At 45.8% G+C, this 27,603-nt stretch overlaps 2 protein-coding genes across 6 annotated transcripts in view; one reads left to right on the top strand and one right to left on the bottom strand.

Moving 5' to 3' along the window:
* The window catches only part of spred2a (sprouty related EVH1 domain containing 2a), a 31,117-nt gene extending 18,273 nt beyond the window's left edge, over nt 1–12,844 (bottom strand). The window contains exons 1-3 of the mRNA XM_061880711.1: nt 12,425–12,844; nt 7,745–7,904; nt 7,517–7,685 (exon numbers count right to left, since the gene is read on the bottom strand). Of these exons, the coding sequence (XP_061736695.1) occupies nt 7,517–7,685; nt 7,745–7,904; nt 12,425–12,450 (355 nt within the window). The 5' untranslated portion in view covers nt 12,451–12,844. The remainder of the gene's footprint in view (nt 1–7,516; nt 7,686–7,744; nt 7,905–12,424) is intronic.
* Nucleotides 12,845–19,570: 6,726 nt separating this feature from the next.
* Nucleotides 19,571–27,603, top strand: part of vps54 (VPS54 subunit of GARP complex) — a 60,082-nt gene continuing 52,049 nt past the window's right edge. For all 5 annotated transcript variants that reach the window (XR_009803128.1, XM_061880702.1, XM_061880704.1 and 2 more), the window contains exon 1: nt 19,571–19,722. The gene's annotated coding sequence lies outside the window, so the exon portion shown is untranslated. The remainder of the gene's footprint in view (nt 19,723–27,603) is intronic.

The raw sequence follows: 27,603 nt of genomic DNA, 5'->3' as shown, positions 1-27,603 counted from the left end.
CTCAATGTGGCGTAGACTCAACATGGCATTGACTCAACGTGGCGTGGACTCAAAGTGGCGTGGACTCAACGTGACGTAGACTCAAAGTGGCATTGACTCAAGGTGGCATTGACTCAAGGTGGCATTGACTCAACGTGGCGTTGACTCTAGTGGCATTGACTGACTCAATGTGGCATTGACTCAATGTGACATTGACTCAACGTGGCGTAGACTCAACGTGGCATTGACTCAACGTGACATTGACTCAACATCGAATTGACTCAACTTGGCACTGACTCAACGTTGTACTGACTCAACGTGGCTGTGACTCTAGTGGCATTGACTCTAGTGGCATTGACTCAACGTGGCATTGACTCAAAGTGGCGTAGACTCAAAGTGGCGTAGACTCAATGTGGCATTGACTCAACGAGGCGTTGACTTTAGTGGCATTGACTCAACATGGCGTAGACTCAACGTGGTTTTGACTCAACGTGGTATTGACTCAACGTGACGTTGACTCAACGTGGCTTTGACTCAACGTGGCGTAGACTCAACGTGGTATTGACTCAACGTGGTATTGACTCAACATGACATTGACTTAACGTGGCATTGACTCAACGTGGCGTAGACTCAAAGTGGTGTAGACTCAACCTGACGTAGACTCAAGGTGGCATTGACTCAACGTGGCTTTGACTTAACGTGGCGTTGACTCTAGTGGCATTGACTGACTCAACGTGACATTGACTCAATGTGGCATTGACTCAACGTGGCATTGATTCAATATGGCGTAGACTCAAAGTGGCGTAGACTCAACGTGGCATTGACTCAACGTGGCGTAGACTCAAAGTGGCGTAGATTCAACGTGACGTAGACTCAAAGTGGCATTGACTCAAGGTGGCATTGACTCAAGGTGGCATTGACTCAACGTGGCGTTGACTCTAGTGGCATTGACTGACTCAATGTGGCATTGACTCAACGTTACATTGACTCAACGTGGCACTGACTCAACATGGCATTGACTCTAGTGGCATTGACTCAACGTGGCATTGACTCAATGTGGCGTAGACTCAACGTGGCGTAGACTCAAAGTGGCGTAGACTCAACGTGGCATTGACTCAACGTGGCATTGACTCAACTCCGGCGTACACTCAAAGTGGCGTAGACTCAACGTGGCATTGACTCAATGAGGCGCTGACTCAACGTGGCATTGACTCAACGTGGCATTGACTCAACGTGGTGTGGACTCAACATGGCGTAGACTCAACGTGGTATTGACTCAACGTGGTATTGACTCAACGTGACGTTGACTCAACATGACATTGACTTGACGTGCCATTGGCTCAACGTGGCGTAGACTCAACGTGGCGTAGACTCAAAGTGGCGTAGACTCAACCTGACGTAGACTCAAGGTGGCATTGACTCTAGTGGCATTGACTTACTCAACGTGACATTGACTCAACGTGACATTGACTCAATGTGGCGTAGACTCAAGGTGGCATTGACTCAACGTAGCGTAGACTCAACGTGACGTAGACCCAAGGTGGCATTGACTCAAGGTGGCATTGACTCAATGTGGCGTAGACTCAACGTGGCATTGACTCAACGTGGCATTGACTCAATGTGGCGTAGACTCAACGTGGCATTGACTCAACGTGGTATTGACTCAATGTGGCGTAGACTCAACTGGCATTGACTCAACGTGGCGTGGACTCAACGTGGCGTGGACTCAAAGTGGCGTAGACTCAACGTGACGTAGACTCAAAGTGGCATTGACTCAAGGTGGCATTGACTCAAGGTGGCATTGACTCAACGTGGCGTTGACTCTAGTGGCATTGACTGACTCAATGTGGCATTGACTCAATGTGACATTGACTCAACGTGGCGTGGACTCAACGTGGCATTGACTCAACGTGGCATTGACTCAACGTGACATTGACTCAACGTCGAATTGACTCAACTTGGCACTGAGTCAACGTTCTACTGACTCAACGTGGCTGTGACTCTAGTGGCATTGACTCTAGTGGCATTGACTCAACGTGGCATTGACTGACTCAACGTGGCATTGAATCAACGTGGCATTGAATCAACGTGGCATTGACTCAACGTGGCGTAGACTCAAAGTGGCGTAGACTCAACGTGGCATTGACTCAACGTGGCATTGACTCAACGTGGCGTTGACTCAACACCGGCGTAGACTCAAAGTGGCGTAGACTCAAAGTGGCGTGGACTCAACGTGGCATTGACTCAACGAGGCGTTGACTTTAGTGGCATTGACTCAACGTGGCGTAGACTCAACATGGTATTGACTCAACATGGTATTGACTCAACGTGACGTTTACTCAACGTGGCATTGACTCAACGTGGTATTGACTCAACATGACATTGACTTAATGTGGCATTGACTCAACGTGGCATTGACTTAACGTGGCGTTGACTTTAGTGGCATTGACTGACTCAACGTGACATTGACTCAACGTGGCATTGACTCATTGTGGCATTGACTCAACGTGACATTGACTCAACGTGACATTGACTCAACGTGGCATTGACTCAACGTGGCATTGACTCAACGTGGCATTGACTCAACGTGACATAGACTCAACGTGGCATTGACTCAACGTGGCATTGACTCATTGTGGCATTGACTCAACGTGACATTGACTCAATGTGGCATTGACTCAACGTGACATTGACTCAACGTAGAATTGACTCAACTTGGAACTGACTCAACGTTGTACTGACTCAACGTGGCTGTGACTCTACTGGCATTGACCTTAGTGGCATTGACTCAACGTGGCATTGACTGACTCAACGTGGCATTGACTCAACGTGGCATTGACTCAACGTGGCATTGACTCAACGTGGCGTAGACTCAACGGGGCGTAGACTCAAAGTGGTTTAGACTCAACGTGGCATTGACTCAACTCCGGCGTAGACTCAAAGTGGCGTAGACTCAAAGTGGCGTAGACTCAAAGTGGCGTAGATCCAAAGTGGCGTAGACTCAATGTGGCATTGACTCAACGAGGCGTTGACTTTAGTGGCATTGACTCAACGTGGCGTAGACTCAACGTGGTATTGACTCAACATGACATTGACTTAACGTGGCATTGACTTAAATTGACATTGACTCAACGTGGCATTGACTCAACGTGGCTGTGACTCTAGTGGCATTGACCTTAGTGGCATTGACTCAACGTGGCATTGACTGACTCAACGTGACATTGACTCAACGTGGCATTGACTCAACGTGGCATTGACTCAACGTGACATTGACTCAACGTGACATTGACTCAACGTGGCATTGACTCAACGTGACATAGACTCAACGTGGCATTGACTCAACGTGTCATTGACTCAACGTGGCATTGACTCAACGTGGCATTGACTCCAGTGGCATTGACTCAACGTGGCATTGACTCATTGTGGCATTGACTCAACGTGACATTGACTCAATGTGGCATTGACTCAACGTGACATTGACTCAACGTGGAATTGACTCAACGTGGAATTGACTCAACTTGGAACTGACTCAACGTGACTGTGACTCTAGTGGCATTGACCTTAGTGGCATTGACTCAACGTGGCATTGACTGACTCAACGTGGCATTGACTCAACGTGGCGTAGACTCAAAGTGGCGTAGACTCAACGTGGCATTGACTCAACTCCGGCGTAGACTCAAAGTGGCGTAGACTCAAAGTGGCGTAGACTCAAAGTGGCGTAGATTCAAAGTGGCGTAGACTCAATGTGGCATTGACTCAACGAGGCGTTGACTTTTGGTGGCATTGACTCAACGTGGCGTTGACTCAACGTGGCTGTGACTCTAGTGGCATTGACCTTAGTGGCATTGACTCAACGTGGCATTGACTGACTCAACGTGACATTGACTCAACGTGGCATTGACTCAACGTGGCATTGACTCAACGTGACATTGACTCAACGTGACATTGACTCAACGTGGCATTGACTCAACGTGACATAGACTCAACGTGGCATTGACTCAACGTGTCATTGACTCAACGTGGCATTGACTCCAGTGGCATTGACTCAACGTGGCATTGACTCATTGTGGCATTGACTCAACGTGACATTGACTCAATGTGGCATTGACTCAACGTGACATTGACTCAACGTGGAATTGACTCAACTTGGAACTGACTCAACGTTGTACTGACTCAACGTGACTGTGACTCTAGTGGCATTGACCTTAGTGGCATTGACTCAACGTGGCATTGACTGACTCAACGTGGCATTGACTCAACGTGGCATTGACTCAACGTGGCGTAGACTCAAAGTGGCGTAGACTCAACGTGGCATTGACTCAACTCCGGCGTAGACTCAAAGTGGCGTAGACTCAAAGTGGCGTAGACTCAAAGTGGCGTAGATTCAAAGTGGCGTAGACTCAATGTGGCATTGACTCAATGTGGCATTGACTCAACGAGGCGTTGACTTTTGGTGGCATTGACTCAACGTGGCGTAGACTCAACGTGGTATGGACTCAACGTGGTATTGACTCAACGTGATGTTGACTCAACGTAGCGTAGACTCAACGTGGTATTGACTCAACATGACATTGACTTAACGTGGCATTGACTTAACGTGGCATTGACTCAAAGTGGCATTGACTCAACGTGACGTTGACTCAACATGACATTGACTTAATGTGGCATTGACTCAACGTGGCGTAGACTCAAAGTGGCGTAGACTCAACCTGACCTAGACTCAAAGTGGCATTGACTCAACGTGGCATTGACTCAACGTGGCATTGACTTAACGTGGCGTTGACTCTAGTGGCATTGACTGACTCAACGTGACATTGACTCAACGTGACATTGACTCAATGTGGCATTGACTCAATGTGGCATTGACTCAACGTGACGTTGACTCAATATGACATTGACTTAATGTGGCATTGACTCAACGTGGCGTAGACTCAAAGTGGCGTAGACTCAACCTGACCTAGACTCAAAGTGGCATTGACTCAACATGGCATTGACTCAACGTGGCATTGACTTAACGTGGCGTTGACTCTAGTGGCATTGACTGACTCAACGTGACATTGACTCAACGTGACATTGACTCAATGTGGCATTGACTCAACGTGGCATTGATTCAATGTGGCGTAGACTCAAAGTGGCGTAGACTCAACGTGGCATTGACTCAACGTGGCGTAGACTCAAAGTGGCGTAGACTCAACGTGACGTAGACTCAAGGTGGCATTGACTCAAGGTGGCATTGACTCAACGTGGCGTTGACTCTAGTGGCATTGACTGACTCAATGTGGCATTGACTCAACGTTACATTGACTCAACGTGGCGTAGACTCAACATGGCATTGACTCAACGTGGCATTGACTCAACGTGGCATTGACTCAACGTGGCACTGACTCAACATGGCATTGACTCTAGTGGCATTGACTCTAGTGGCATTGACTCAACGTGGCGTAGACTCAAAGTGGCGTAGACTCAACGTGGCATTGACTCAACGAGGCGTTGACTTTAGTGGCATTGACTCAACGTGGCGTAGACTCAATGTGGCATTGACTCAACGTGGCATTGATTCAATGTGGCGTGGACTCAAAGTGGCGTAGACTCAACGTGGCATTGACTCAACGTGGCGTAGACTCAAAGTGGCGTAGACTCAACGTGACGTAGACTCAAGGTGGCATTAACTCAAGGTGGCATTGACTCAAGGTGGCATTGACTCAACGTGGCGTTGACTCTAGTGGCATTGACTGACTCAATGTGGCATTGACTCAACGTTACATTGACTCAACGTGGCGTAGACTCAACATGGCATTGACTCAACGTGGCATTGACTCAACGTGGCATTGACTCAACGTGGCACTGACTCAACATGGCATTGACTCTAGTGGCATTGACTTTAGTGGCATTGACTCAACGTGGCATTGATTCAATGTGGCGTAGACTCAAAGTGGCATAGACTCAACGTGGCATTGACTCAACGTGGCGTAGACTCAAAGTGGCGTAGACTCAACGTGACGTAGACTCAAGGTGGCATTGACTCAAGGTGGCATTGACTCAAGGTGGCATTGACTCAACGTGGCGTTGACTCTAGTGGCATTGACTGACTCAATGTGGCATTGACTCAACGTTACATTGACTCAACGTGGCGTAGACTCAACATAACATTGACTCAACGTGGCATTGACTCAACGTGGCACTGACTCAACATGGCGTTGACTCTAGTGGCATTGACTCTAGTGGCATTGACTCAACGTGGCGTAGACTCAAAGTGGCGTAGACTCAACGTGGCATTGACTCAACGAGGCGTTGACTTTAGTGGCATTGACTCAACGTGGCGTAGACTCAACGTGGTATTGACTCAACGTGATATTCACTCAACGTGACGTTGACTCAACGTGGCATTGACTCAACGTGGCGTAGACTCAACGTGGTATTGACTCAACGTGGTATTGACTCAACGTAACGTTGACTCAACGTGGCATTGACTCAACGTGGCGTAGACTCAACGTGGTATTGACTCAACGTGACGTTGACTCAACGTGGTATTGACTCAACGTGGCATTGACTCAACGTAACGTTGACTCAACGTGGCATTGACTCAACGTGGCGTAGACTCAACGTGGTATTGACTCAACGTGACGTTGACTCAACGTGGTATTGACTCAACGTGGCATTGACTCAACGTGGCGTAGACTCAACGTGGTATTGACTCAACGTGGTATTGACTCAACGTGGCGTAGACTCAACGTGGTATTGACTCAACGTGGTATTGACTCAACGTGGTATTGACTCAACGTGACGTTGACTCAACGTGGTATTGACTCAACGTGGTATTGACTCAACGTGACGTTGACTCAACGTGGTATTGACTCAACATGACATTGACTCAACGTGGCATTGACTTAACGTGGCGTTGACTCTAGTGGCATTGACTGACTTAACGTGACACTGACTCAACGTGACATTGACTCAACGTGGCATTGACTCATTGTGGCATTGACTCAACGTGGCATTGACTCAACGTGACATAGACTCAACGTGGCATTGACTCAACGTGGCATTTACTCAACGTGGCATTGACTCAACGTGACATAGATTCAACGTGGCATTGACTCAACGTGGCATTGACTCAACGTGGCATTGACTCCAGTGGCATTGACTCAACTTGGCATTGACTCCAGTGGCATTGACTCAACGTGGCATTGACTCATTGTGGCATTGACTCAACGTGACATTGACTCAATGTGGCATTGACTCAACATGGCATTGACTCAACGTGGCATTGACTCATTGTGGCATTGATTCAACATGGCATTGACTCAACGTGGCATTGACTCATTGTGGCATTGACTCATTGTGGCATTGACTCAATGTGACATAGACTCAACGTGACATTGACTCAACGTGACATAGACTCAACGTGACGTAGACTCAACGTGGCATTGACTCAACGTGACGTAGAATCAACGTGGCATTGTCTCAACGTGGCATTGACTCAATGTGGCATTGACTCAACGTGGTGTCTCACATACCCTGAAGACCTTCTTCCTACCTTCCGTCAGCTCCTCCAAGGCCTTCCTCACGCCGAGAGCGAAGGTTCGCGCGTCGGCCGGACTCTGGAAGGTCAGCCCGCACTTCCTGTTGTCCACCCTCCAGTGATGGAATGTGGGTGTGGCCTTGGTGTAGAGCAGATCCTTCTTCAAGAAACACTCCAGGATGACCTGAGCAAACAAGAAGTCACTCACACACGTGACCCGATGGACACCAAGATGGCCGTCACCTGCTTGTCTTGGAGTCGTTCTCCGTGGATCAGGAAGACGCCGGCCGCCGCCAGCCTGCACACGCCCACTCTGCTCAGGCCGCCATCTTGTGCCAACCAGCCGCCGCTGGAGTCGTCTCTCGTCATCACCACCGCTTTGACACGTGCCAGGTAACTGTCACTGCAGACACACAACTGTCACTGCGGACACACAACTGTCACTGCGGACACACAACTGTCACTGCGGACACACAACTGTCTTCACTAGACACACAACTGTCACTGCACAACTGTCTCTGCAGACACACAACTGTCACTGCAGACACACAGCTGTCACTGCAGACACACAACTGTCACTGCAGAACCACAACTGTCATTGCAGACACACAACTGTCACTGCAGAAACACAACTGTCACTGCAGACACACAACTGTCACTGCGGACACACAACTGTCACTGCAGACACACAACTGTCACTGCAGACACACAACTGTCTTCACTAGACACACAACTGTCACTGCACAACTGTCACTGCAGACACACAACTGTCACTGCGGACACAAAACTGTCTTCACTAAACACACAACTGTCACTGCAGACACAACTGTCACTGCGGGGACACAACTGTCTTCACTAGACACACAACTGTCACTGCACAACTAATACTGCAGACACACAACTGACTTCACTGCTGAAACACAACTGCCACTGCAGAAAAAACTGTCATTGCAGACACATAACTGTCACTGCAGACACGCAACTGTCACAGCAGACACACAACTGTCACTGCAGACACACAACTGTCACTGCAGACACACAACTGTCACTGTAGAAACACAACTTCCACTGCAGACACACAACTGTCACTGCAGACACACAACTGTCACTGCAGAAACACAACTGTCACTGCAGACACCCGCAACTGTCACAGCAGACACGCAACTGTCACAGCAGACACGCGACTGTCACTGCAGACACACAACTGTCACTGCACAACTGTTACTGCAAACACACAACTGTCTTCACTGCAGACACGCAACTGTCACCGCAGACACGCAACTGTCACTGCAGATACACAACTGTCACTACACAACTGTTACTGCAGACACACAACTGTCTTCACTGCAGAAACACAACTGTCACTGCAGACACACAAATAAATAAATGATAAATGGGTTATACTTGTATAGCGCTTTTCTACCTTCAAGGTACTCAAAGCGCTTTGACACTACTTCCACCTTCACCCATTCACACACACATTCACACACTGATGGAGGGAGCTGCCATGCAAGGCGCTAACCAGCACCCATCAGGAGCAAGGGTGAAGTGTCTTGCTCAGGACACAACGGACGTGACGAGGTTGGTACTAGGTGGGGATTGAACCAGGGACCCCCGGGTTGCGCACGGCCACTCTAACACTGCGACACACCGTCCCTGTCACTGCAGACACTCAACTGTCACTGCAGACACTCAACTGTCACTGCAGACACACACCACTGTCACTGCAGACACACACCACTGTCACTGCAGACACTCAACTGCCACTGCAGACACTCAACTGTCACTGCAGACACTCAACTGTCACTGCAGACACACAACTGTCACTGCAGACACGCAGTGTCTTCATGATAGGCACACATCTGTCTTCACTAGAGACACAACTGTCACTGCGGACACACAACTGTGTTCACTGCAGATACACTACTCTCACTGCAAAAACATAAATATCACTGCACTCATACAACTGTCACTGCAGACACACAACTGTCTACTATAGACACACAACTGTCTTCACTAGACACGCAACTGTCACTGCAGACACGCAACTGTCACTGCAGACACACAACTGTCACTGCAGACACACAACTGTCACTGCAGACACACAACTGTTTTCAATGCAGACACACAACTGTCTTCACTGCAGACACGCAACTGTCACTGCAGATACACAACTGTCACTGAAGACACACAACTGTCTACTATAGACACTCAACTGTCACTGCAGACACACACCATTGTCACTGCAGACACTTAACTGTCACTGCAGACACTCAACTGTCACTGCAGACACACACCACTGTTACTGCAGACACACACCACTGTCACTGCAGACACTCAACTGTCACTGCAGACACTCAACTGTTACTGCAGACACACACCACTGTCACTGCAGACACTCAACTGTCACTGCAGACACTCAACTGTCACTGCAGACACACAACTGTCACTGCAGACACGCACTGTCTTCACGATAGGCACACATCTGTCTTCACTAGACACACAACTGTCACTGCGGACACACAACTGTGTTCACTGCAGATACACTACTCTCACTGCAAAAACATAAATATCACTGCACTCATACAACTGTCACTGCAGACACACAACTGTCTACTATAGACACACAACTGTCTTCACTAGACACGCAACTGTCACTGCAGACACGCAACTGTCACTGCAGACACACACCTGTCACTGCAGACACACAACTGTTTTCAATGCAGACACACAACTGTCTTCACTGCAGACACGCAACTGTCACTGCAGATACACAACTGTCACTGCAGATACACAACTGTCACTGCAGACACACAACTGTCTACTATAGACACACAACTGTCACTGCAGACACGCAACTGTCACTGCAGACACACAACTGTCAGTGCAGACACACAACTGTCACTGCAGACACACAACTGTCACTGCAGATATATAACTGTCACTGCAGACACACAACTGTCTTTAATGCAGACACACAACTGTCTTCACTGCAGACAACTGTCTTCATTGCAGACATGCAACTGTCACTGCAGATACACAACTGTCACTGCAGACACACAACTGTCTTCAATGCAGACAACTGTCTTCACTGCAGATACACAACTTTCACTGCAGATACACAACTGTCACTGCAGATACACAACTGTCTTCACTGCAGACATGCAACTTTCTTCACCGCAGACACAAAACTGTCTTCGCTGCAGAAACAACTATTATGCAGAATGACTGTTGTAAAATGATTGTTCCTATGTAAGTCCAACATTGTTCTAGAATGTTTCATCCTATATCAGTCCAACATTGTTCTAGATTGATTCATCCCATGTCAGTCCAACATTGGTCTAGAGAATGATTCTTTTTATGTCAGCCCACCATTATTCTAGAATGCTTCATTCTTTCAGTCCAACATTGGTCTAGAATGATTCTTCTTATGTCAGTCCAACATTGGTCTACAATGATTCTCTTATGTCAGTCCAACATTGTTTTAGAATGATTCCTCTTATGTCAGTCTAACATTGGTCTACAATGATTCTCTTATGTCAGTCCAACATTATCCTAGACTCGTTCTTCTTATGTCAGTCCAACTTTGTTCTAGAATGATTCTTCTTATGTCAGTCCAACATTGTTCTAGAATGATTCCTCTTATGTCAGCCCAACATTATCCTAGAATCTTTCTTCTTATGTCAGTCCAACATTGTCTAGGATGATTCATCCTATGTCAGTCCAACATTGGTCTAGAATGATTCTTCTTATGTCAGCCCACCATTATTCTAGAATGCTTCATTCTTTCAGTCCAACATTGGTCTAGAATGATTCTTCTTATGTCAGTCCAACATTGGTCTAGAATGATTATTTTTATGTCAGTCCAACATTGTCTAAAATGATTCCTCTTATGTCAGTCTAACATTGGTTTAGAATGATTCTCTTATGTCAGTTCAACATTATCCTAGACTCGTTCTTCTTATGTCAGTCCAACTTTGTTCTAGAATGATTCTTCTTATGTCAGTCCAACATAGGTCTAAAATGAATCATCTTATGTCAGTCCAATATTGTCCTAGAATTATTCCTCTTGTGTCAGTCCAACATTATCCTAGAATCTTTCTTCTTAAGTCAGTCCAACTTTGTCCTAGAATGATTATTCTTATGTCAGTCCAACATTGTGCGAGAATGATTCTTCCTATGTCAGTCCAACGTTGGTCTACAATTATTCCTCTTATGTCAGTCCAACGTTGGTCTACAATTATTCCTATGTCAGCCCAATATTGGTCTAAAATGATTCTTCCTATGTCAGTCCAACATTGGTCTAGAATGATTCTCTAATGTCAGTCGAACATTATCCTAGAAGCTTTCTTCTTATGTCAGTCCAACATTGTTCTAGAATGATTATTTTTATGTCAGTCCAACATTGTTCTGGAATGATTATTTTTATGTCAGTCCAACATTGTTCTAGAATGATCCATCCTGTCTGCCTCAAAGTGCACAGGGAAGTGTCACCATGGCAACCACAGCCTGTTTCTGACTGGCGTGTCCATGTTCACACTCATGGGCTTGTCCTGGTCCTGGTACTGGTCGTGGTCCTGGTGGGAACTGCACACGTTACTACTGATGAGCCACTCACTTGGTCACATGATTGCCTTTTTATGCGTCCTCCAATAGGGAGAGAGCATGTGAAAAAAAAGTGGCTGACATTGTTGTCTAAGCCCCGCCCACTCAGCTCTAAATGTCAATCAATGACACAGGTGTGTCACGTGACCTGATGAGTCATGACACAGGTTCAGAGGTCAGCATGTCCTCACTGGACTAAAGTCATCTTCGCGTGCACACGCATGCCATGACAACATCGCGCGCGTGCGTGCGTGCGTGTGTGTGTGCGTGTGTGCGTCTGTGCGTGCGTGCGTTCGTGCGTGCGCGCGCGTTACTCACTCGTCTGGGCGCGTGTCTTCACTCATGTTTGTCCGCGTTCACGTGCAGTGGCGATGATTTCCCGCCAGTGTCTCCATGTTTGGCGGGATTTTTTGCAGCAGCGCGTGGGGCTCTCCGGGCGTCTCGCGCTCCTCTTCCTCTTCCTCTTCCTCTTCCTCTTCCTCCAGAGGAGCGCAGGTGTCGGCCCCTGACGAGCCCCATCTGCCCCTCAATCCTCCATGTTGGATCGAGAGCGCGCACGGGGGAAGGGGCGGGGGGGAGTTGTGACGTCACAGTCGAAGTCCCACAGAGTCCTGTGGTATATTGCCATACAATAATAATAATCCATCCATCCATCCATTTCCTACTGCTTATTCCCTTTGGAGTTGCAGGGGGCGCTGGTGCCTATCTCAGCTACAATTGAGCAGAAGGCACCGTACACCCTGGACAAGTCGCCACCTCATCACAGGACCAACACAGATAGACAGACAACATTCACACACTAGGGACCATTTAGTGTTGCCAATCAACCTATCCCCAGGTGCACGTCTTTGGAGGTGGGAGGGGCCTATCCCAAGGTGCATGTCTTTGGAGGTGGGAGGGGCCTATCCCCAGGTGCATGTCTTTGGAGGTGGGCAGGGCCTATCCCCAGGTGCATGTCTTTGGAGGTGGGAGGGGCCTATCCCCAGGTGCATGTCTTTGGAGGTGGGAGGGGCCTATCCCCAGGTGCATGTCTTTGGAGGTGGGCGGGGCCTATCCCCAGGTGCATGTCTTTGGAGGTGGGCGGGGCCTATCCACAGGTGCATGTCTTTGGAGGTGGGAGGGGCCTACCCCCAGGTGTATGTCTTCGGAGGTGGGAGGAAGCCGGAGTACCCGGAGGGAACCCACGCATTCACGGGGAGGACATGCAAACTCCACACAGAAAGATCCAAAACCCGGGATTGAACCCAGGACTACTCAGGACCTTCGTATTGTGAGGCAGACGCACTAACCCCTCTGCCAACGTGGTGCCAATAATAATAATAATAATAATAATAATAATAATAATAATAATGTAACAAACAGTTCAGTGTGTCCCAAGCATGTTAGGTAAGGAGGATGAGTTTTGTCCCTCCAGAGTTGCCGTAGGGCTGTGACTCCTTTTTTTTTTCTTTTTTTTTTTCTTCTTTGTCATGAAAAAGGGACGTTTTTGTCATGAAAAAGGGAGGTTTTTGTGGTTGGTGCACTATTTGTAAGTGTATATTGTGTTTATTATGTTGATTTAATAAAAAATAAAAAATATTTATATTTTTATTTATTTATTTTTTTTTAAATAAAAAATTATTCTGCGGCCCGGTACCAATCGGGCCACGGTTGGGGACCACTGCCCTAAACACCTCCATAGGGAGGCGTTCGGGTGGCATCCTGACCAGATGCCCGAACCACCTCATCTGGCTCATCTCCATGTGGAGGAGCAGCGGCTTTACTTTGAGTTCCTCCCGGATGGCCGAGCTTCTCACCCTATCTCTAAGGGAGAGCCCCGCCACATGGCGGAGGAAACTCATTTGGGCCGCTTGTACCCGTGATCTTATCCTTTCGGTCATGACCCAAAGCTCATGACCATAGGTGAGGATGGGAACGTAGATCGACCGGTAAATTGAGAGCTTTGCCTTCCGGCTCAGCTCCTTCTTCACCACAATGGATCGGTACAACGTCCGTATTACTGAAGACGCCGCACCGATCCGTCTGTCCATCTCACCATCCACTCTTCCCTCACTCGTGAACAAGACTCCTAGGTACTTGAACTCCTCCACTTGGGGCAGGGTCTCCTCCCCAACCCGGAGATGGCATCCCACCCTTTTCTGGGCGAGAACCATGGACTCGGACTTGGAGGTGCTGATTCTCATTCCGGTCGCTTCACACTCGGCTGCGAACCGATCCAGTGAGAGCTGAAGATCCCAGTCAGATGAAGCCATCAGGACCACATCATCTGCAAAATGCAGAGACCTAATCCTGCAGCCACCAAACCGGAACCCCTCAACGCCTTGACTGCGCCTAGAAATTCTGTCCATAAAAGTTATGAACAGAATCGGTGACAAAGGACAGCCTTGGCGGAGTCCAACCCTTACTGGAAACGTGTTCGACTTACTGCCGGCAATGCGGACCAAGGTCTGACACTGATCGTACAGGGAGCGGACCACCACAATAAGACAGTCCCATACCCCATACTCTCTGAGCACTCCCCACAGGACTTCCTGAGGGACACGGTCGAATGCCTTCTCCAAGTCCACAAAGCACATGTAGACTGGTTGGGCAAACTCCCATGCACCCTCAAGAACCCTGCGGAGAGTATAGAGCTGGTCCACAGTTCCACGACCAGGACGAAAACCACACTGTTCCTCCTGAATCCGAGGTTCGACTATCCGGCGCAGCCTCCTCTCCAGTACACCTGAATAAACCTTACCGGGAAGGCTGAAGAGTGTGATCCCACGATAGTTGGAACACACCCTCCGGTCCCCCTTCTTAAAGAGAGGAACCACCACCCCGGTATGCCAATCCAGAGGTACCGCCCCTGATGTCCACGCAATGCTGCAGAGTCTTGTCAACCAAGACAGCCCCACAGCATCCAGAGCCTTAAGGAACTCCGGACGGGTCTCATCCACCCCTGGGGACTTGCCACCGAGGAGCTTTTTAACTACCTCAGCGACCTCAGCCCCAGAAATAGGACAGTCCACCAGAGATTCCCCGGGCACTGCTTCCTCATAGGAAGACGTGTTGGTGGGATTGAGGAGGTCTTCGAAGTATTCCTTCCACCTATCCACAACATCCGCAGTTGAGGTCAGCAGAACACCATCCGCACCATACACGGTGTTTATAGTGCACTGCTTCCCCTTCCTGAGGCGGCGGACGGTGGTCCAGAATCGCTTTGAAGCCGTCTGGAAGTCGCTTTCCATGGCTTCCCCGAACTCCTCCCATGTCCGAGTTTTTGCCTCCGCGACCGCTGAAACTACACACCTCTTGGCCTGTCGGTACCTGTCCACTGCCTCCGGAGTCCTATGAGCCAAAAGGACCCGATAGGACTCCTTCTTCAGCTTGACGACATCCCTCACCGCTGGTGTCCACCAAGGGGTTGTAGGATTGCCGCCCCGACAAGCACCAACTACCTTGCGGCCACAGCTCCGATCAGCCGCCTCGACAATAGAGGTGCGGAACATGGTCCAGTCGGACTCAATGTCCAGCACCTCCCTCGTGACATGTTCAAAGTTCTTCCGGAGGTGGGAATTGAAACCTTCTCTGACAGGAGACTCTGCCAGATGTTCCCAGTAGACCCTCACAATGCGTTTGGGCCTCCCAGGTCTGTCCGGCATCCTCCCCCACCATTGCAGCCAACTCACCACCAGGTGGTGATCGGTAGAAAAGGTCCGCCCCTCTCTTCACCCGATCGTCCAAAACATAAGGCCGCAAATCCGATGACACAACTACAAAGTCGATCATGGAACTGCGGCCTAAGGTGTCCTGGTGCCAAGTGCACATATGGACACCCTTATGTTTGAACATGGTGTTTGTTATGGACAAACTGTGACTAGCACAAAAGTCCAATAACAAAACACCACTCGGGTTCAGATCCGGGCGGCCATTCTTCCCTATAGCGGCTCTCCAGGTTTCACTGTCGTTGCCAACGTGAGCGTTGAAGTCCCCCAGTAGGACAAGGGAATCACCCGGGGGAGCACTTTCCAGTACTCCCTCGAGTGCTCCCAAAAAGGGTGGGTACTCTGAACTGCTGTTTGGTGCGTAAGCACAAACAACAGTCAGGACCCATCCCCCCACCCGAAGGCGGAGGGAGGCTACCCTTTCGTCCACCGGGTTAAACTCCAACGTGCATGTTTTGAGCCGGGTGGCGAAAAGAATGCCACCCCAGCCCATCGCCTCTCAATGCCGGCAACGCCAGAGTGGAAGAGGGTCCAGTCCCTCTCGAGAGAAGTGGTTCCAGAGCCCTTGCTGTGCGTCGAAGTGAGTCCGACTATATCCAGCCGGAACTTCTCGACTTCGCGCACTAGTTCAGGCTCTTTCCCCCCCAGTGAGGTGACGTTCTACGTCCCAAGAGCTAGCTTCTGTAGCCGAGGATCAGAGCGCCAAGTGCCCTGCTTTCGGCTGCCGCCCAGATCACATTCCACCCGACCTCTATGGCCCCTGCTATGGGTGGTGAGCCCATTGGAGGGGTGACCCATGTTGCCTCTTCAGGCTGTGCCCGGCCGGGCCCCATGGGAACAGGCCCGGCCACCAGGTGCTCGCCATCGTGCCCCACCTCCGGGCCTGGCTCCAGAGGGGGGCCCCGGTGACCCGCGTCCGGGCGAGGGAAATCTGGGTCCATGTGTTTTCTTCTTCATAAAGGTCTTCGAGCTGCTCTTTGTCTGATCCCTCACCTAGAACCTGTTTGCCTTGGGAGACCCTACCAGGGGGCATAAAGCCCCCGGACAACATAGCTCCTAGGATCATTGGGACACGCAAACTCCTCTACCACGATAAGGTGGCAGCTCAGAGAGGAGGAATAAATACATCTGCATTTAAAAAAGGAATATAGATTATTTGTGGATAGTTTACGCCATACTTGCCAACCTTCCCGGATTTTCCGGGAGACTCCCGAAATTCAGCGCCTCTCCCAAAAACCTCCCGGCAAAAATTTTCTCCCGAAAATCTCCCGAAATTCAGGCGGAGCTGGAGGCCGTGCCCCCCTAGCTCCATGAGGACCTGAGTGACGTGTCTGAGAGCGTGTCTGCCCAATGACGTTATAACTGTAGAATGATCGAGTGCGAGTTCTTGGTTTCTTATGTGGGTTTATTGTTAGGCAGTTTCATTAACGTCCTCCCAGCGCAGTAACAACACACAACAACAGCAGTCACGTTTACGTCTAACACTCTACCGTAAGGCAGTTCGTCTGCCTTAAACAGCATGTGACACTCTTAAACAGAACAATACTGCCATCTACTGTATATGATGCACCACAACACCTCCAGGCAACTTCAACACTTTAATCCTCCTCCATTCAAATCCAATCTCCCCGGATTGTAAATAACCTAATGTAAATAATCGAATGTATTTCTAATGTATATACTTGTTGTTATGCTATCTGAACTCACTATGTTCTCTGCTGGCTGTACATATCCTACTAAGTCAGACCTACACTGTTTCAATGTCCATTTCTCTGTTTATGCAATTGTTGATGACTGAAGTACTGATATCAACCAAAGCTCCTCATCCCACCCCCCGGATTGTAAATAATAAATGTATATACTATGATGATTAACTTGTGTGATGACTGTATTATGCTGATAGTATATTTGTACCATGAATTGATTAACTTGGACCCCGACTTAAACAAGTTGAAAAACTTATTGGGGTGTTACCATTTAGTGGTCAATTGTATGGAATATGTACTGTACTGTGCAATCTACTAATAAAAGTATCAATCAATCAATCATGCATTTGTGACAAAAACATCTACTTTAGAAAGTGCAGTGCACAACTGCACACACAACAGATGTAAATATACTACTCCCCTCTTAACCACGCCTCCCGCCCCCAACCGCGGCCCCCACCCTCCACCTCCCGAAATCGGAGGTCTCAAGGTTAGCAAGTATGGTTTACAGCAGGGGTCACCAATGCGGTGCCCGCGGGCGGGCACCAGGTCGCCCGTAAGGGCCAGATGAGTCGCCCGCTGGCCTGTTCTAAAAATAGCTCAAATAGCAGCACTTACCAGTGAGCTGCCTCTATTTTTTAAATTTACTAGCAAGCTGGTCTCGCTTTGTACGACATTTTTAATTCTAAGAGAAACAAAACTCAAATAGAATTTGAAAATCCAAGAAAATATTTTAAAGACTTGGTCTTCACTTGTTTAAATAAATTCATTTATTGTTTTACTTTGCTTCTTATAACTTTCAGAAAGACAATTTTTGAAAAAAAAAATACAACCTTAAAAATGATTTTAGGATTTTTAAACACATATACCTTTTTACCTTTTAAATTCCTTCCTCTTCTTTCCTGACAATTTAAATCAATGTTCAAGTATATATATTTTTTTATTGTAAAGAATAATAAATACATTTTAATTTAATTCTTCATTTTAGCTTCTGTTTTTTCGACGAAGAATATTTGTGAAATATTTTTTCAAACTTATTATGATTAAAATTAAAAAAAAAAATTCTGTCAAATCGAGAAAATCTTTAGAATCAAATTTAAATCTTGTTTCAAAGTCTTTAAAATTTCTTTTAAAATTTTAGTTCTGGAAAATCTAGAAGAAATAATGATTTGTCTTTGTTAGAAATATAGGTTGGTCCAATTTGTTATATATTTTTACAAAGTGCAGATTGGATTTTAACCTATTTAAAACATGTCATCAAAATTCTAAAATTAATCTTAATCAGGAAAAATGACTAATGATGTTCCATGAATTCCTTTTTAAATATTTTCAAAAAGATTCGAATTAGCTAGTTTTTCTCTTCTTTTTTTCGGTTGAATTTTGAATTTTAAAGAGTCGAAATTGAAGAAAAACTATGTTTCAAAATTTAATTATAATTTTTTTCCTGTTTTCTCCTCTTTTAAACCGTTCAATTAAGTGTTTTCTTCATCATTTATTCTCTACCAAAAACCTTCCGTAAAAGGAAACAAAATGTACGACGGAATGACAGACAGAAATACCCTTTTTTATATATATATATATATATATATATACATAGATTTATTTATCAAAGGTATATTGAGAAAAATTGGCTATTTCTGGCAATTTATATAAGTGTGTATCAAACTGGTAGCCCTTTGCATTGGGGTGGCATAGCTCGGTTGGTAGAGCGGCCGTGCATGCAACTTGAGGGTTGCAGGTTCGATTCCCGCTTGCGCCATCCTAGTCACTGTCGTTGTGTCCTTGTGCAAGACACTTTACCCACCTGCTCTCAGTGTCCCCCACACTGCTTTAAATGTAACATAGATATTGGGTGTCACTATGTAAAGCGCTTTGAGTCACTCGAGAAAAGTGCTATATAAATTTGATTCACTTCACTTCACTTCATGAATCAGTACCCAAGAAGTACCTCTTGGTTTCAAAAAGGTCGGTGACCCCTAGCATTCATTCCAGGTCAAAGTAATACAAATATATTCAGGAAAGGTGCATGTGCAGTACCATGACCGCCCAGCAAGGGGCAGTACAGAGCCGAGAGACAAGAGCTCTGCTGGCCGTCCTGCGGTGCACCATGGTCGGCTTTCAGCTTGCGCCTGCCGGCTTGCTCCTGGTTCTTGGGCAGTTGTTTGTGTGATGGTGAACGGCCGGCGAACACTTCCGACGACAGGTGCGAACTTGTTATTATAACCTTCTGCTTTATTTGTCTTGTTGACTCAAGATTGTCGGCTATCTTAGGCGCTAACCTGTTAGCTTCTGTCTGCGCTGTTGGACCGGCTGACTTTAGCATTAGCATTAGCATTAGCGGTCTCCAGCCACGAAAGCAGTGTCAGGTTAAGTCTTGTTAAGTCTTGTTAAGTCATGCTAAGTCTTGTTAAGTCTTGTTGGTGGTCTTCTGTAGTCAGGTGATGTTGGGGTGAGTTGTTAGCTCAGCATGCTTCATGTTAACAAGTGTGGGAGCACTGTGAGGGATGCTAATGCTAATTGTAGCTACTGGGCGTCTGTCAAAGCTGTTATTCCTGACTGACAAGTTGTTTTATCAACTCGACTCTTCTTAGTCATCATTGAATATTTACACAGCACGCGTCTTAGTGTCGTCTTCACACTATGTCGCTTCTTGGCTTCTTCCAACCACTGTTTTGACCAGCATCAACATGTTCAAATACAGTGGCGGTCAAAAGTGTACATACCTTTGTAAAGAACATGATGTCATGGCTGTCTTCAGTTTATACATGTACATACACACGCATGTACAGTGGTGGTCAAAAGTGTACATTTACTTCTAAAGAACATGATGTTATGGCTGTCTTCAGTTTATACATGTACATACACACATGTACAGTGGTGGTCAAAAGTGTACATTTACTTGTAAAGAACATGATGTTATGGCTGTCTTCAGTTTATACATGTACATACACACGCATGTACAGTGGTGGTCAAAAGTGTACATTTACTTGTAAAGAACATGATGTTATGGCTGTCTTCAGTTTATACATGTACATACACACGCATGTACAGTGGTGGTCAAAAGTGTACATTTACTTGTAAAGAACATGATGTTATGGCTGTCTTCAGTTTATACATGTACATACACACACATGTACAGTGGTGGTCAAAAGTGTACATTTACTTGTAAAGAACATGATGTTATGGCTGTCTTCAGTTTATACATGTACATACACACGCATGTACAGTGGTGGTCAAAAGTGTACATTTACTTGTAAAGAACATGATGTTATGGCTGTCTTCAGTTTATACATGTACATACACACATGTACAGTGGTGGTCAAAAGTGTACATTTACTTGTAAAGAACATGATGTTATGGCTGTCTTCAGTTTATACATGTACATACACACGCATGTACAGTGGTGGTCAAAAGTGTACATTTACTTGTAAAGAACATGATGTTATGGCTGTCTTCAGTTTATACATGTACATACACACGCATGTACAGTGGTGGTCAAAAGTGTACATTTACTTGTAAAGAACATGATGTTATGGCTGTCTTCAGTTTATACATGTACATACACACACATGTACAGTGGTGGTCAAAAGTGTACATTTACTTGTAAAGAACATGATGTTATGGCTGTCTTCAGTTTATACATGTACATACACACGCATGTACAGTGGTGGTCAAAAGTGTACATTTACTTGTAAAGAACATGATGTTATGGCTGTCTTCAGTTTATACATGTACATACACACACATGTACAGTGGTGGTCAAAAGTGTACATTTACTTGTAAAGAACATGATGTTATGGCTGTCTTGAGTTTATACATGTACATACACACGCATGTACAGTGGTGGTCAAAAGTGTACATTTAGTTGTAAAGAACATGATGTTATGGCTGTCTTCAGTTTATACATGTACATACACACGCATGTACAGTGGTGGTCAAAAGTGTACATTTACTTGTAAAGAACATGATGTTATGGCTGTCTTCAGTTTATACATGTACATACACACACATGTACAGTGGTGGTCAAAAGTGTACATTTACTTGTAAAGAACATGATGTTATGGCTGTCTTCAGTTTATACATGTACATACACACGCATGTACAGTGGTGGTCAAAAGTGTACCAAAAGTGTACATTTACTTGTAAAGAACATGTCATGGCTGTATTCAGTTTATACATGTACATACACACGCATGTACAGTGGTGGTCAAAAGTGTACATTTACTTGTAAAGAACATGATGTCATGGCTGTCTTCAGTTTATACAAGTACATACACACACATGTACAGTGGTGGTCAAAAGTGTACATTTACTTGTAAAGAACATGATGTCATGGCTGTCTTCAGTTTATACATGTACATACACACGCATGTAGAGTGGTGGTCAAAAGTGTACATACATTTGTAAAGAACATGATGTCATGGCTGTCTTCAGTTTATACATGTACATACACACGCATGTACAGTGGTGGTCAAAAGTGTACATTTACTTGTAAAGAACATGATGTCATGGCTGTCTTCAGTTTATACATGTACATACACACACATGTACAGTGGTGGTCAAAAGTGTGCATTTACTTGTAAAGAACATGATGTTATGGCTGTCTTCAGTTTATACATGTACATACACTCATGTACAGTGGTGGTCAAAAGTGTACATTTACTTGTAAAGAACATGATGTCATGGCTGTCTTCAGTTTATACATGTACATACACACGCATATACAGTGGTGGTCAAAAGTGTACATACATTTGTAAAGAACATGATGTCTTGGCTGTCTTCAGTTTATGTACATACACACGCATGTACAGTGGTGGTCAAAAGTGTACATACATTTGTAAAGAACATGATGTCATGGCTGTCTTCAGTTTATACATGTACATACACACGCATATACAGTGGTGGTCAAAAGTGTACATACATTTGTAAAGAACATGATGTCATGGCTGTCTTCAGTTTATACAAGTACATACACACGCATGTACAGTGGTGGTCAAAAGTGTACATTTACTTGTAAAGAACATGATGTCATGGTTGTCTTCAGTTTATACATGTACATACACATACGCATGTAAAGTGGTGGTCAAAAGTGTACATACATTTGTAAAGAACACGTCATGGCTGTCTTCACTTTACAATCATTTCTACAACTCTTTTTTTTTTGTGATGTAGTGATTGGAGCACATACTTGTTGCTCACTAAAACATTCATGAAGTTTGCTTCTTTTATGAGTTTATTATGGCTCTACTGAAAATGTGAGCAAAGTCAAAAGTATACATACAGCAATGTTCATATTTCAATCAATGTTTATTTATATAGCCCTAAATCACAAGTGTCTCAAAGGGCTGCACAAACCACAACGACATCCTCGGTAGGGCCCACATAAGGGCAAGGAAAAACTCACCCCAGTGGTACGTCGGTGACAATGATGACTATGAGAAACCTTGGAGAGTCCCGCATATGTCCCCCAGGGGACCGAATGCAATGGATGGACGGCGTGGCGCGGTGGTAAAGTGGCCGTGCGCAACCCAAGGGTCCCTGGTTCAATCCCCACCTAGTACCAGCCTCGTCACGTCCGTTGTGTCCTGAGCAAGACACTTCACCCTTGCACTTGATGGGTGCTGGTTAGCTCCTTGCATGGCAGCTCCTTCCATCAGTGTGTGAATGTGTGTGTGAATGGGTGAATGTGGAAGTAGTGTCAAAAGCCCTTTGATTGCCTTGAAGGTAGAAAAGCGCTATACAAGTACAACCCATTTATCATTCATGTCGAGCGGATCTAACATGATATTGTGAAAGTAAAATCCATAGTGGATTTAACATAACCGTGAGAGTCCAGTCCAAAGTGGATCCAATATAGTAGCGAGAGTTCTGTCCACAGTGGAGCCAGCAGGAAAACATCCCAAGCGGAGGCGGGTCAGCAGCGCAGAAATGTTCCCAACCGATGCATAGGCGAGCGGTCCATCCTGAGTCCCGACTCTGGACGAGCAGTCCATCCTGGGTCCCGACTCTGGACAGCCAGTACTTCATCCATGGCCACCGGACCAGACCCCCTCCACAAGGGAGAGGGGGACGTAGGAGAAAAAGAAAAGAGACGTTAGATCAACTGGTCTAAAAAGGGGGTCTATTTAAAGGCTAGAGTACACAAATGAGTTTTGCTTACATGTCCCTTGGCAGGTTTGACTAGATAGTACTTAATTAGGCGCTTTTGTTAGCCATCCACAAGCTTCTGCTTACATTTTTCACCACTCCTCTTGACACAATCGGTGCAGTTCAGCGTAGTGTGTTGCTTTTCTGACATGGACTTGTTTCTTCAGCATTGTCCACACATTGTACAACCCATTTATCATTTATTTATTTAAGTCAGGACTTTGGGAAGGCCATTCAAAAACCTTCATTCTAGCCTGATTTAGCCATTCCTTTACTACCTTTGACGTAGGGCTGGGCAATATGGCCTTTTATTAATATTTTGATATTTTTAGGCCATATCACGATACACGATATATATCTGGATATTTTGCCTTAGCCTTGAATGAACACTTGATGCATATAATGACAGCAGTATGATGATTCTATGTGTCTACATTCAAACATTCTTCTTCATACTGCATTAATATATGCTACTTTTAAACTTTCATGCAGAGAGGGAAATCACAACTAAGTTAATTTAGCAAAAGATTATTCTATTAAACAGTTATTAAGCAGTGGCACAAACATTCATGTCATTTCAAAATAGAAAGTGCAATATTGTTAAAGACATTTTAAAACAAGCTATTAGTGCACTTTTGTGCATGATGTCACTAAGATGACATATCAAAACAACACTCAGTTAAAGTGCTCTTTTTGTAAAGAAAGCAACTACAATATATTGGATCCACTTTGGAATGGACTCTCACCGTTATGTTAGATCCACTATGGATTGAACTTTCACAATATCATGTTAGACCCGCTCGACATCCATTGCTTTCGGTCACCTGGGGGGGGGGGGGTCCCCACATATGCGGTCCTCTCCAATGTTTCTCATAGTCATCATTGTCACTGTCACCGACGTCCCACTGGGGTGAGTTTTTCCTTGCCCTTATGTGGTCTCCACCGAGGATTTCGTTGAGGTTTGTGCAGCCCTTTGAGACACTTGTGATTTAGGGCTATTTAAATAAACATTGATTGATTGATTGAGTTAAAAACAAATACAGTGCACGTTTGTGCATGATGTCACACAAGATATTTCAATAAGTGTCAAATAAAAATGAGCTGCATAATATGAAATCAAATAGCAGTGCTGCTACTTTTTGTGGCAACGCTTTGACCGCATAATTGTTCAACATATTCCCGCTTGAAGCCAAACCACCGCCAGACGATGCACCTGTGCTGTTTTTCTTGTGAATTCATTCTTCCTTCATTTGGTACAAGATTGAAACTTTCTCTCTCTCTCGTACTACCACTCGCAATGCACCGTTAACATGACAGCTAATGTTACCATGTCGCTACCTCCCTGCTCAGCGAGGACGTGTGACTTTGCACGCGCGACAGAATGTGACGTATGTAAGAAGGTGCGCTTGTTTTATGTCTCTGTGAGAGGGACAAGAAAGAGTGAGAAGAGCCTGTAGTGTAATGCCTGCAGCTAAAAGCAACTGTGTGAGAACATATACCCCAATATCACCACATAGTCATTTTCTATATCGCACAGAGACAAACCCGCGATATATCCAATATAATGATATATCGCCCAGCCCTACTTGGAGATGTGTTTGGAGTCATTGTCCCGTTGGAACACCCAACTGCGCCCAAGACCCAACCTCCGGGCTGAGGATTTTAGCTTGTCCTCAAGATTTTGGTGGCAATCTTCCTTTGATCCGGAAAGCCGGCCAAACTATTGGCATGCAGTTGGAGGCGTTTGTGTCAGTGAGGGACAGGAGGACACTGGACAAACTGCTGGCCATCTTGGACAATCCTGCACACCCACTCCACCAGACAAATGAGGGACAGCGGAGTTCATACTCTAACAGGCTCCTTCAACTTGGTTCCCATTAGAGATGCGCCGTTTGCGGTCTCATCCGCGGAGTGCGCGGATAAACCGCGGGTCGGGCGGTTGACATGACGAAAAAATAGATTTTAATTAGATTCGGGCGGGTGGCGGTTGAACCATCCGGAAATATTTGATATGCATGGTTCTGTGATTGGTATCCTGTGCCATTTAAGACCCGTGTCATAAAGCGAAGAAGACAATAAGAGACGCTATTATTCTCCTGAATGACTGACTACCCAGATAATAAGTATTAGGGCGTGCTATGAAGCCATTGGCTTTGTCGCCTACTACAACATGTTCGATCTGCTTGTCAGTCCAGCATCATGTTGTGTGTGGCTTCCGCGGCAACACGCACACGACTGCAAGCCATGCTGGGTGACACAGAGTACACTAATGGTTGTGATGTAAACAATTTTAACACTCTTAGTAATATGGGCCACGCTGTGAAGCCACACCAATTAAGAACGACAACCACATTTCGGGAGAACATCCTCACAGTAACACAACATAAACGCAACACAACAAATACCCATAATCCTTTGTATTCGTGATACGATCTGACTATTTTATACACCCCGCTAGCAGCACGTTCAATCTTGAACGTGTAATTGCGGAAGCTGCACACAACATGTTGCCGAACCAACAATCGGTTCGTACATGTTGTTGAAGGTGTCTAAGGCAATGGCTTCACAGCACGGCCATATTCTTGTCATCAGGATGAACGCTGTTGGGTAGTCGCGGGAACGTTAGCGGCTCCAATTGTTATCATTACTCTGTGAAACAGGTTTAAATAGCTCTGAGTGGTAAAGGCGGACAACTTCTGATGTATTTCAGCGGGCGGTTGGCGGGCGGGTACGGTCCTGATAAAATGTTGGTTCGGGTGGACGGCGGGTGGATGACGACTTTGGTGATGCTGATGATATAATTGCCTATGTGCGCATCTGTAGTTCCCACAGTGTTCCATTCAAGAACTGCTTCATTGCGCACTCCATCCAGTTGTATAATCACTGGCCATACAGCAATAGCTGAGATAGGTGCCAGTGCCCCCCGCAACCTCAAAAGGGAATAAGCGGTAGAAAATGGATGGATGGATACAGCAATAGATGATATCTGTCTGTTACCTGACATGTTAGCTACCTCTCTTTGTTTATAATGTCTATTTTCTGCTGCAGCTGTTACATATACTGTTATATTGTACATGGTAATTGTTTTATATTGTATATATGATATACACATATACTATCATATAATATATCAGTATATATCCATCCATCCATTTCCTACCGCTTGTCCCTATTGGGGTGGCGGGGGGTCGCTGGAGCCTATCTCAGCTGCATTCGGGCGGAAGGTCCCGTACACCCCGGACGAGTCGCCACCTCATCCCAGGGCCAACACAGACACTCACTAGGTCAAGGAAACAAAAGATGGCAGTTTTGCTCCACACACCCACAGGGGGAAAAATAGATTTTTTTATTTTTTTATTTAAGTGCTCATTCCTAGGAATGCTTTATATCAGTGGTCCACAACCACCGGGCCGCAGAAGAATTTTTTATTCATTTTTATAAAAATAAAAAAATATATGTATATATTTTTTTATTTTTATTTTATTTTTTTATTAAATCAACATAAAAAACACAATATACACTTACAATTAGTGCACCAACCACAAAAACCTCCCTTTTTAATGACAAAATCGTCCCTTTTTCATGACAATGAAAAAAAAAAGAAAAACAAGGATACCCCCCCCCCGTATACATGTTATATTTTATATTGCTACATTTAGTCAATTTTATACGTGCATTGTCCTTTCTTTCCATCCTTACACTTTCCATCAGTTGTAACCGAGCTACTGTGTGGCACAATTTCCCTTGTAGATCATTAAAGTTGGTGTAAGTCAAAGTCTTTCATTGTCCTATTTACTCTCTGTAAAGCAGCAGTTCCATTGGTAGCAAAACAGGCCCAGAGCATTATACTAATAATACTACCACCACCACGGTAGGCCTTGTGGTCCTGGGATTAAAGGCCTCCACCTTTGTATTGTGGCCAAACCGCTCCATTTTT

This window comes from Nerophis ophidion, linkage group LG20, assembly GCF_033978795.1.
Source record: "Nerophis ophidion isolate RoL-2023_Sa linkage group LG20, RoL_Noph_v1.0, whole genome shotgun sequence".
NCBI classification, from domain to species: domain Eukaryota; kingdom Metazoa; phylum Chordata; class Actinopteri; order Syngnathiformes; family Syngnathidae; genus Nerophis; species Nerophis ophidion.
The sequence above is the reverse complement of the archived record's forward strand: the minus strand, read 5'-3'. Positions and strand labels throughout refer to the sequence as shown.